The 13,101-nt window shown below is 36.3% G+C and overlaps 1 protein-coding gene across 1 annotated transcript in view; it reads right to left on the minus strand.

Annotated features, from left to right (window-relative positions):
- The window catches only part of LOC134217709 (division abnormally delayed protein), a 360,844-nt gene that overhangs the window by 13,496 nt on the left and 334,247 nt on the right, over positions 1-13,101 (minus strand). Inside the window, exon 5 of the mRNA XM_062696521.1 lies at positions 1,748-1,932. Within this exon, the coding sequence (XP_062552505.1) occupies positions 1,748-1,932 (185 nt within the window). The remainder of the gene's footprint in view (positions 1-1,747; positions 1,933-13,101) is intronic.

A 13,101-nucleotide genomic window follows, 5' to 3' on the forward strand; every position in this document is an offset into this window, starting at 1 on the left:
TCCAGCCGTTTTAAAATAGGATGTGATATGGAAAATAATCATTTGATTATTGGGACTGCTGGTGCTGGCACTGGTGCGGGTGCTGCGTGTCTAGATTATTGATGATGCGACTGACTGGCGAGATGAGAACTCCATTAAGGTCAGATAAGGGGAACAATTTTATAGCTGTTTGGAATTTGCTGCAAGTGCCTGATCGGTAACCAAACCATATAAGCGGTTAGCACAATCTAGGAAAAGGAAAAAGTTTTGAAGCAAATATATAGTCAAACTAAAACTAAATGAAACTAAATGCAATTTCAGTATTTTTTTTGTTTTTCCCTATTTTCTGTTTTTCCAACAATTAGCCTCATTATAACAAATTTGGTTAGCTTCATCGGGGGCGACAATGGGTCAAGAATAAGTCATCGCTTTCACCGACAGTCTGGAGTCGGACAATTTTTTTCTCTCCGGCACTATAGGATTCACCATTCGTAAAAAGAGTGAAAGAAGCAAATTAATAATTTGAAAATATCTCCAAGACACGAATGCAACGATTGTACCGTTCCGGTGCATGTCTTAAATGCAGCAAGCAAAAATTTAGTAATGAAGGATATTTTAAAAATATGTGATCTAAATCCCTGCAGAATTAAACAAAATTTCAAAAAATAATTTAATTTTACATAATAAAATAAAATAAACTACAGAATTTTAGTGGAATAATGCAATGTTGCCTCTAAACTATGCCCTTGTTCCAATTGAATCTCTACCATACCGATACGATATATCTAGTGATACCGGAAGACGACTGTCTCTTTTCGTGTAAATTACAGCTAGCACGATGAATGATTATAACACTTGGCATGAATGTGTTCTTCCACCCACCGGCCGGCAATCATCACCATCGCTTCCATTACATGGTCAAATGTTCAGTTTCAATTGGAACAATTTTCCATCCACTTCAGTCTTTAAGCAAAGTATACGGGAGCACTACACGCACAATTAACGCTCGTTGGCTTAGAGAACTATATGCAATGAATATCGTTTGCCATCTAAGACATTACAAAGAGATTTCATTGTGCTTCTCCGGAAAGTTTCTGCAACGGCATATGCGGCGATGGAACTGCCTTTGATCTCGTACGTGTCATAATTGTTATACAACACATTAGACTTGTTAAGCTGCAGTTTGCTTCCATACTTTTACAACGGGCGTGAAGTAGGTTGCGTTCATCGTATGGATTTGCAAATGTACTAAAGAATTTGTAACGCTGTTCAAATGACAGTCGCCTATCCACATCTAATTATATGAGACATTGAAGAATGGAAGGAAAATTGAAATTGGTACTAGATCGAAAAAGGCTCGTTATTCTCGATGTGTTTGTTATTATCCAAAAATGGTCTAGTAGCCCAGAAATCGACATAGGCAGAAAGAATCCTGAACCAAAATATGACCAGAACACATCGAGATGGAAGTTATCGAGCTGTAGAATGAAAAAATGTATGTAGATTGATAGGACCGAGAAAATCATCGACAAAGGGAGAGATATCGAGAAATAGAACATCGAGATGTAGAGAGTCAAATGTAATTTGATTAATTTCAAATAGGTGATCTGTCGAACATTTTAGAAACCCTGAGATACTAATCCAAAACATTTGCTTTGAACATTTTTAGTTATATTCAAGCTTTGATATGAAACCACGTAAACTACCACGGGTCTCCATTGAATGGTTTTCTCTCAATCTCAATGTACCAATACCAAAATAAACTCACGTCGAGGACAGCTGCATGAACAGATCCTTATTCTTGTCGATGGTCATCTCGAACTGTAGCATTTCGTTGTTCGGCGCCAGGATCCACTTGTTGTGCTGCATCAGTGCGTTGGGCGCCGTTGCTTCGTACGCCCCGGCCAGCGCATCGGTGTGCATTAGCGAGGGCATTCCGCACGCCTTCTTGACCTGTGGAACGAGAATAAGTGATATTGAAACGAATTAGAATGTTGCCGTCGTTCGTTGTCGTTGATTCATGCTGCTGAAAATTGCGAAGCCGAGCGAAATAATTTATCATCTCGGTCCCTCTATCAAGGCCAAGGTCGTTTAGGTCGCCCAGCGACCAGGTAGCGATGAATAAGGATTTTCAAATTGAAACTGACAACTTAAATTTTCGGGCTACCAACCAACGTCTTTCACTCACGATATAATGGACGGTTGGGTGATTGATGGAGTAGGTAGATACGCGTGGATGCTATAAATTTCAATGAAAACTCTGTCATTTTCAATGCAAGAATACTCAGAAGTGAAATTGCAGCATCATCAGATGCTCTGAAACGGCGACGTAGTTGTTTTTAAATTAATGCAAAATGTTCCGAATGATTTATGTCATCAATTTCAATGCAGCTGTGCTGTTGCATCATATGTAGCGTACCGTATGCTGTTGATCAGCATATGCGCGTGTCCAGTTGTTCTGATTTGAATTGTTTTAGGCCACAGGGTCGGGAGGCCTCCACATGAGAATTGAGATTAATGTTAGAACGCCTAACATTGAATCTGTGTCAAATCAATTCAAACGTATCTAGAAATTGAATTATTGAACAGAAGAAAATAAAATAGGTACGCCAAAAAAGCATAATTTGTTTTGGGTGCGGTAGTACATACTTCTCATTACGTTCGGGTTTATCACGTGCCAGATAAATGGTCTATCATCACGTTTCTCGTATTATAAGCGTTTCTCGTACAACAAAGTATAGAATAGCGAAAGGTTTTAATGAATTTGTTCGTCCATTATTATATTTATATTTATTTATATTTATTTCAGTATTTTGAGTAGGATTGACCGGTAAAGCGGATAAATAAATTAGTCATCGCAAAAACGGTCGTCAAAACTATTTCTAGTATAAAAGGTTTTAATTTCATTTAAACACATTTTTGGATAGAATGCTTGGCCTGCTTCTTAACTTAGCATTCTACTTGCATTTCCTTTGTTATTAATTGAAAGCTTTTCTATGCCCGTCATTGCATGAGTATGTATCTTGTGTGGCAAGGATACACTATGCCCAGGATGTCGGGAATGTTTCCAATCCGAAAAAATCCTAGACCTGAACCGAAAATTGAACTCGCCATCTCCGGATTAGCAATCCTACGCCTTTGCTCACAAGTCTACTGGAGACCCCATTGCATTTAGGGCCGATGCCCACGTAGCGTTTTTTCAAGCAGCGTGCACAACGCGTCCACGCAAGGTACCCAGCATCAAATGAGTCGTGCACACGTTTACATGTCCATTACTCCATTTGATGCTTGGTACCTAGCGTGAACGCTGCGTGCACGCAGCGTAAAAAACCGCTACGTCCCAAGTAACACACTTTGTTTTATACAAGTTTATAATGCCCATATAATACAAGGTATCTTGTATTTCTCCATGAATACATTACCTTTTTTCGTACACTTATAAGTCCAAAAAAGCGCAAAAAATGGCGTCTTATAAAACATCGTTCTTGTCACAAAACATGTTATTATTTTCATCTATATAACTAATATATATGTCTTAAATGAGCTTTATATAACATACTATAACAAATTGAGTAAAGAAAACGTTTTGAAATACTTTTATAGTACATATTTATATGTTATATATTAGTTATAATTCATATTATCGATACTTATAAGTCGTTATTGAGTTATACAAAAGTTATAGATATGCGTTTCTTATTAACAAGTATATTTTCAGCCACGCAATTATTATGATTATGACATAAGAATAATGACGTTTTATTTCATTTATATATTTGCGATTCGATAACTTAATGGCAAGTCATAATGCGCATAAAGTTGATTTACAGCAAGCTTATTTAAATTATGAACTGAAATCAGTTCGTACTTAGTAGGGTAATATCTTTTTCCCTTGCCGTTCGAGATATATTGTGTAACTTTTCAGTGTACTTGCTGAAAATTCTTTGGCCAATTGTAAAAGTAAAGAAAGAATACAGTATTTTTTATTTATTGATATATATTCTAGTAGAACATCCCAAAACATGGCAATGGAGTCTTTTCGGTAGACATTACAGTGCCAATCAAAATGTTTGTTACTACTCGTAAAAAGTTAAGCTTTTTAAATAACAAAGTTTTCAATAATTATGTATTCCATATCTAGATGATTCCCTTTTATATAGACTCATAGTACAGGGGCAACTGAACACAAAAAGCACAAAAAACAATAAAATAGTTCATTTGTAAATACCATTATTTTTACATGTTTGTACACTGCCAAAAATATCTATATAAGATATATGTGTCGCCGTTATACATTTTTACAATAGCTCCACTCTAATATAATCGATATAGAAGCACACATAAATTTAATAATTGCTAATTCGAAACCACACATACAGTTTATTTGGATATATATTTTATTAGTAGTTCGCGTGGAGAATGGTTATGTGTGCGCTGATATACATCATAAATATATGTGGATATTTAGTAGTGTACATAATTGGACATAATTTTGGAACGCAAGAATCAGTCGGATCAATTTTCAATAGCAAATAATATTAAAGTAACATGCTAGACTAACGTAATATGAGGAGCATGAAACATCATCAAATCATCATTGTTTTCATTGTGATAAAAATCTCTATTCTGCAGCAGCAGATGACTTTAAAAAAACTCAATTGATCGGTAAATCACAACTTTCGAATAATGTACGATAAAGAGTAAAAGAATTGTTTTTTATCAAAAACAAGTAGGTAATATTTGTAAGTAATGTGTCACTGTTTTTCAGCCGACACTGTATTTTTTCTTCGAATTCGAATCATTGCCTTGTTATACAACAATGTTGTAACTACGTTCAAAATTAGCCATGGATGCAGTTTTATAACATATTTTAAACGTGTTATATAGCTGTTATGAGTGAGTTATTTTAATAAAGTTTCTAACCGTTTTTAGTAGCTTCAGAATGTAGAGAAAACATATATAACAAAAGTTGAAGAATTTTTCAATCAGTTCTCAGTTAGCCACGAACTGCCGAGGATGGGAATATTTTGTTCAAGCGAAAAGCCATCGCAGATGGAGTATGCCTGGTATTCACCGACGAAGGAATGCTCAAGTTTTTTTACTTCATTAAAGTGATATTTCGAAGGAATGCTCAACTCGACTCGACCTTCTGTTCAACAGAATACGTAACAGAATTTTGTACCTACGCCGTGTTCAGAGGGGTTATCCCTTTCTAATTTATACATTCTAGTCTGCAACCTTTCTTATATTTTGCGCATATTGAATTCCCAGAAAACTTTTAATGGAATACTAATTTCATCTCATGCTTGTTTGCTGACTTGACAATTTCTTACTCCCATAAACCTACATTATTATTTTTTTACAAATAGCTTTCTTCGTCTTTATACTCTTTCGAAAAAAAAACTGTAATAATTAAAGTGTTATATATTAGTCAATGAATGCATATCATGTATGCCATCGCATTTATATAACATCATTAAAACATTCAAAATGTTAGTTTCGAGGCATGTTATAATAAAGTCATAAATATTGCTTATTCGCAAAAATACAACAGAGAATAATTTAGCTATGAAAGGTTTGTATCAAACGCTATTAAACCTTTCCTATGACAAAGAAGGTATTGCTTGTCACTATTATAACTTAAATACAACAAGTTTTTTATTTTTCTAAAAAAAAGATGTTTTTGGTGTTACTTGGGGTGGACATCGGCCCTTAATTGAACTAATAAAATGAGTATTAGATTCTTCGCAAATATGCGTACACTGCACTAGGGTCGCTTTTCACGCATTTTTTCTCTACGCGCCTACCAAGTCTAGAAACAAATCAAGTTGTAGAATAAACTGAACGAGTTTCGTACTCGTATTATTATTATCTTCTAAATATGTATTCCATTCAATCAAGCTTTCAAAAACCACCAATATCAGAATATGGTATAAAGTATGGTTACTACTTTGTATTTGTATTTCGACAAAAGGTCGAAAGACAAAAGGTAAAAAGGACAAAATGTCGAAAGACAAAAGGTCGAAAACACAAAAGGTCGAAAAGACAAAAGGTCGAAAGGACAAAAGGTCGAAAAGACAAAACGTCGAAAGGGACAAAAGGTCGAAAGGCACAAAAGGTCGAAAGGCACAAAAGGTCGAAAAGGACAAAAGGTCGAAAAGGACAAAAGGTCGAAAGGGACAAAAGGTCGATCAAGAACAAGTTGATAACAAGTTGGGTGTATTCCGAAATAATTTATGAAATGCATTTTACTTCAAGTAGAAATAACATACTCATCACATCAATCAAAGTTAAAGAATGAGCAATTTTCAAAGAAGGAGTAATTACTATGAAACAATATTATGAATATCAAGATAGTTCTGTTAGAGATAAAAAGATTGTTGATTTAGGAAATGAATAAAACTTGTATTGCGCACAGTTGGCAAAAAAGTTGCTCTTTTATTTTAAACTATTTTTACCAATTAAATAAAATTCTTTCAATGAGTGCAAATAATAGATGAAAATCTAGGTTTTCTGAATGTCGCTTCGATCTGTCAAAATAGTGCACTCCGCAGCCACGCAAGCGCACGCATTGAAAATACACCGGCGTGTAATAGACGCCGGTGTATTTGATGTGCGGCGTGCAGTATTTTGACAGATCGAAGTGACATATAGAAAACTCAACATCCATCTATTAGTTGTACTCAATGAACAAATTTTATTTAATTGTTAAAACTTGTGAAAAATAAAAGAGCAGAGTTTTTGCTAACTGTGTAGGGCAACTCTGGTGCTAGATTGACTCTCTCCGTTTCAGTTCCTTGTCCATTTCGACCTTTTGATCTTATTGATCTTTAGTTTCTTTCGACCTTTTGTCCCGTTCGGCGTTCTGTCCTTTTCGACCTTTTGTCCCGTTCGACGTTTTGTCCTTTCGACCTTTTGTCATTTTCGAACTTTTGTCCTTTTCGACCATTTGTCCCTTCGACCTTTTGTCTTTCGACCCTTTGTCCTTTCAACCTTTTGTCTTTCGACCTTTTGTCCCTAACCCCCGTATTTGACCATAATCGGAGGAATTACATTATGAGTCAAATAAATGTCTGATTGTAATTGATCAAAGTTTTATTGTGCGAAATTCATTGATTAAAACATACAAATGATTAATAGCGGTTTGCTCGTTTTTTCAGTCAACTATGGAAGAAAATTCAAGTCAAAATAGGAATATTAGTTAGGGGATTTCGCCTTCGTTGGATTAATTCCCTCTGTTGAGTAATTCGACAGTGTTAATTGTTTTGTACTCAGAGCAATAGAAAATAGCAAAAAAAAACATTAATATTAGATCAATGTATTAGAAGGAACTAATTTGTTTAATGATTCTTCTTGTTTTTCATCTATGCCTATGTAGTAACAAGCTCTCAAATGTGTTTTTTTAATATTAATGTCCTTCACGAAATTTTAATTATTTATTGTCTAGATGTTATATTAAGTGTGTTTACGATACAAAACGTTCACGAGAGAATCGAGATGAATGGTGTTATAGTTTTGCACGAAAAGTTTTAAAATTTTAATTTTGCTGGAAGGTAGAACGCGTCCGAAGGAAGAATTCAATGAGAATTTGAATAACTTTCCTATGGAAGCTGGAATAAACTTCCTCTAGAAATTCGAAATAAAATCTATGAAATAGAAGTAAATTTTCTCTGAATTCTGACAATAAATTCAAGTGAACTTCGAATTAATTTTCATTGAAAATTCATATGAGTACAATTTGTAGTTGCTACTCCGTTATCGACTAGAACTTGCAAAATTGTTCAGAGAATCAAATGAATTGGACCGAGGGCTAGGTATCCATTCTCAATGTACACGTCTTGAAAACTCATATATTTTCAGTCAGAAAAGGCGCCGGCCACGTCCTTATGGTCATATAGGAAGAAAAAGAGTGATCAAAATATAATCAAAGGCGCGTTTTCACTTACCGTCCGCACAAAGCAGAATCACAGACCCGGATTTTACGAATGTTCTGCGTCCTTATACGAAACACGTTCAATCGCGCACTAGTTGATTTACTCACCAACCGCACAAAGTAAAACCACAAATCCGAATTTCGCGAATATTCATCCTTCATCGAGGATCGGATTCTTCCTAAGATCATGGAAAAAACAACAATAAATCCCCCTACTCTTCGTTCAAATGTGACTCCTTCGACAACATGAATACTTCCCAAAGGCTCGAATAAGTCAAGATAGCTGGTTTATGTCTATATTGTCTTTCCCCTTACCACTTGGTAAGGACTTGTCCTAGCTCAGTTTGTCATGTTTGCGGTCAAAGGCATCGATATTACATTTGCACCCAACAAGGTTCCAGCCAAGGACAAGATCATTCGAAAACGCAGACCTCTAAACCCACATTTCTACAATATCAGCCCAAAGAAAAACAATTCCTCTGCTTCATAATAGTAAAACTTCATCACGCGAATGTTTGACGCACAAATTGGATCCACGTCGTCAGCTCGCCAGTTAATGATTTATAACTTTCCAAGGCGTGAGCCCAGTGCTGCTACATCGAAGAAATCGACGTCGGTAATCAATAGATCACGCTGTACTGATTACGCTGTCGACCCAACGGTATATTATCGGAGTTCAAGCCAAGTTTACAGTCGAATCGGTTGTCGGCTGATATCAGTAGTCACTTAAGAAATCTTGCATCGATGCCATTATTCATCTCGCACTGGAAATACCTCACATGAAGGAAACAGTTTTCAGGTGGATAGTTTCCGGGATTCGAGCAACTCTTTCCGGGATTCGAGCAACTCTTTCCTTTCCCCCAGGGGGAAAGGAAATGCAAAACCCACTATTCTGCGCTAACCCATCCCAAGGCGATAAAAACGTCATCGACATGCTCAACGTTGATAAACTTCTTGTTAGAGTAGCGTCACAAGAAGAAGAAATGGAAATCTGTCGTGAGCTGTTTGACCTTCTGTACTTCGCCGGATTTAAACTGTACAAATGGGCATCTAATAGTTGGGCATTTCTACATTCAAGTAGAACTTTTAGAAGATTAAAGACTTTTCGATTCTTTTACGTATTCAAAGCACCAGCTTAGAACTACGACCGGTTGGTGCTTTCTACTACTAAGACACTTGTTCAAAAAAGGAGATATGTACTAGTCTTCAAAACTAAGCCAGTCTATTCTGCTGGACGGATTCAACTATTGTCATTCACTGGGTTGTAAACTTCGACATCTCGTAGGGAAGAAATGTTGGTTCGAACCTCCGATTGTCTCTTCAAATCTGTGCAACCACATGATGACTCCACGGTTTCACTACATACAGCTGTCCATTGCCCAAGTAACTCTCTCTGGTCTTGATCACTTACATGCGGAAATTCTGCTATAATGCTGTAGCATAGCTACCAGAAGATCTGGGTCCTTTGTCCACCGTTGAACCGGAGGAAGCGTTGGTCAGTTTGATCAATGTCGCACACCAGGAATCGTTTGCGAAGCGTACCATTGTCCAAGTGAAGCCGACGTCTAAGCTAAAGACCCCATCTTCAGTCATCATTGCTCGTTAATGGGGTTTCCCGCATGAGTGGACGACTCAATAACGCTGCCATCCTGTACCCTCAGAGGCATCTTAGGGGTCGTACACACACTGGCATACCTCGATAGAAAACCGAAAACTTTTTTGTTTAATTTTCTGAGGGATTTTAGTAAAAATTTGAGTATATTTTAAACATGGCACATGTGTGGGGTCCGACATACGTTATCCAATTAATTAAGCATTAAATTATTTTAACAATTATGGGAACTATTCTGTTTTTTATCTCACTGAACATATATCCATCTCTTCGCTAAACAGAGAAAAACAGCACCAATCTTGTCGATTTTTTATTGCTAACATGCCTTCTTACTGCTGAAAAAAAATCACAAAAATAAATAACAAATCAAATACCTTTTCATTGCATCAAAAGCAATGGGACGGAAATGGGAGCTATGAGATGAAGTGCCGAACCGTTCCCCTATTATGTATATGAATTATTTTATCTATCAAGGAAGTTGGTTCCAGTCCTAGAACCCGTTCCCATGCATTATTTTATAAAATAGACCAGATAATATTTCCACGAGGAGTGAATTAATTCTATCATGGGAAGAGTGTTTCTCAAAATTAAATTTGCGACAATTTTATTGTTTAATTCAGTTTACAGTAAGTTTAGCTCCAATCTATTAACTTGTCGGTGACAAAATTTCTTTTGAGAAAAAAAAATAGCAGCGTTACTAAAATGAGGATAAATTCATTCGGATGAATGAAAACTTTAATTTTATTCGTTTTGTTAGTTACTTATTTCTCGCGCTTAGTTTCATAGGGGCGTAACTGTATTGATGGATTTCTCTTCGTCGATGTTTTCCTTCTATTATTGTACCAAATTGCGCTAGTTTGTCGATGATTTAATGGTATGGCGTGATAAAGGATGAATGTATCTTGCTCCAGAATCAATAATCACGGTTGTAGCCAAGATGAGTACAGTAGAAGGTGCTCCAATCTGCCAAGTTTGTGGAAGAGAAGACGGCGGGGGTGAAAAATTCATTTTCAGTGCAAAACGAAATCAAACCGGCTGGCTCTCCCATACTAAAATCCAAGATGGCTGAATCGTGAATTTGGCAGATTGGAACACCTAGTTGTGTATTCATCTTGGTTGTAGCTTTTGAAACAATTGAGTTATTAACAAAATATAAAATCGATTAAGAGAAATCGATCAATACAGTTATGCCCCTATGAAACTAAGCGCGAGATTTATTTATACTAGTCGAGCCTGCCCGATCTTGCCAGAGTTGTTGTTTTCCTCGGTCAAACTGACAATCGTTTAGTTGATTGCAGCGTCGCGTCGCACTCTAGATCGATTTCTGATCAAGTTTGATGGCGTTCTCCAGAATTCATGAAAACGTTGCGTTTTTATAATTTTTCAACTTTGCCCGTCAAATGCACCAATTTTTTGTGTATATAAAGCAGAGCCCAAGATGAATCGATTAGTGAGAAAATCTTGCAAATCGACCCATCCGTTCGTGAGCTATATTGCCTCAAAGGAAATGTAAACTCATTTTTATATATAGAGAATAGAAGATAGTACCTTCAAGAATTCCGCCACCATGTACTCTTCCTGACATTCATTCTCCACTAATTTCACTAAGATCTCATCATTAATTGACCTTTCCCGTCAAAAATTGTATGTCGTTTTATTGCCTCAGTCGATTCTTTGGCTTATTTAAGGTCAACTTTCCTAAAGAACCCATATTTTGAAGCCTCTAACTATTTTTAAAATCGAAAACAAAAACCGTACTGCACAAAAAGTACTATACGTGTAAACCGGCCTGAAAAATTCACCATATGTTCGTTCAAAATCGGGCCAATCTTTAAAAAACAGAACTTTTTCGATAATCGTTTCAAATTTTAAAAATAACTACAGGGCTGTTACAAACTGAGCAAATTTCAATCCGCGAAATCCGCGACTACTTAAATGAAATCCGCGACTGCAAAAACAAAACCGCGATCAACATGAATAATGGCCAAATAACTTAAAAACACAATTAAATGCGAATTTCAATACATTTACAATTTATCGACATTAATGGCTTATCATGACCAATAACGAGGGGCGGATCACTTACGCATTTTCGAAGCAGTCATACGTATTGATGTACAAACTGGCGCATTTTTCAGGCATTGTATGGTGCATTGGGGCATTGCTGCATCTGAGTAGGCATTGATACATTTTACAGAGCATTGACGCATCAGGATATGCATTTGGATAGTTTATTGTGCATTTGTAATCAGGACGTCATTTGTTTCGGTTTTGTATATTATTTTGACGTACATTTGTGATTATTTATTGTTTTATTTTATTGAAAATCAAATAAAATATCGAATCAATTAAAATATCGCAAATCGTGTATGCATGACAAAGCATTATTACGTGAATAATCGCACAGATACCCACAAGTCTACCCTATCTTACTGGCAATATGCAGTTAGGCGGCTACCCGTCAATAATATTAAAGTTTCATCTTACGTTTCACACCTAGTAGTTCGGATTTTTTAAATCACGAATAGACATATTTTTTTAAAAAGGTTGTAAGTCGACAAGTCAATGTAAATATTGATTTTTCTTCCGAACTGCTCAGTAAACAGAAACGTTCTATGCTAACTACCAGCGGGAACTGGTAGAGTTGAGTATACCTACTATATAGAATATATACGATAATATATTTTTTTGCAACCTCATGAAATTTGATAAGTCGTAATCCAGGTTTCAGATTTGACCGAAATCAGGGCCATTTCAATCGGGGAACCAACATTTCTGGTTGTTCCAGCATGGGATTGTGGTAAATATCCATTCGCTCACCGTCCATTTTGAAAACTCCAAAGGTTAGTGAACAAGACTGCATGCTCCAAAACTAGATTCATAAATCTAAAAATCTATCTCCGGAGCGTGCACCCGGAGTTTTCAAAATGGATGGTGAACAAATGGATATTTACCGCAAAGATCAAATGAACCAAATACTCTCATAACACATGCCATATCTCCAAAACATGAAATTTGAGGCGTCGTACCCAGGTTTTAATATACTGATCTAAACGTGGGCATTTTTTCCGTGAAACTGCATTTTGAGATTTTTTCGTAAATTTCTCAATTAGACCTGTGCGCCGATCTACTTTGAACCGGCGGCGGCGTGAATGTATTTTTCTAACGGCGGCGGCGGCTTAGCCGGCGCCACACCGCGGTTGTTTTCGGCGGCGGCTCGATCGGCGTGGTTCAAAATTTTCCTTCAAACAGTTCAAGCAATTTAAATGTCTGCATTTCTAGTACAATAAAAGCATAAAATATATAAAGTACGCCGCTAATTTTAACACTGTATACTAACGAGAAAGTGTGCAAAAACTTTTGCTGTTTGTTCTAATTAATATATCTTTTGAGGTGACATGGCTCGAAATAAGCCTCTTTTGGAAATTCCATAAAATTCCACAGAGATCCTACATGAGAAAAATCTTTGAAACTTTCAAAGAATTCTTCTGAAACTTCCACAATATTTAAGTAAAGCATTTTTTCGTAAGTCACCCAAGAATCCCTCCAGGAACTTTCTTCAAGAGTTCCTTATAAA

The sequence above is a fragment of the Armigeres subalbatus genome, chromosome 2, assembly GCF_024139115.2.
Source record: "Armigeres subalbatus isolate Guangzhou_Male chromosome 2, GZ_Asu_2, whole genome shotgun sequence".
In the NCBI taxonomy this organism is placed as follows: Eukaryota; Metazoa; Arthropoda; class Insecta; order Diptera; family Culicidae; genus Armigeres; species Armigeres subalbatus.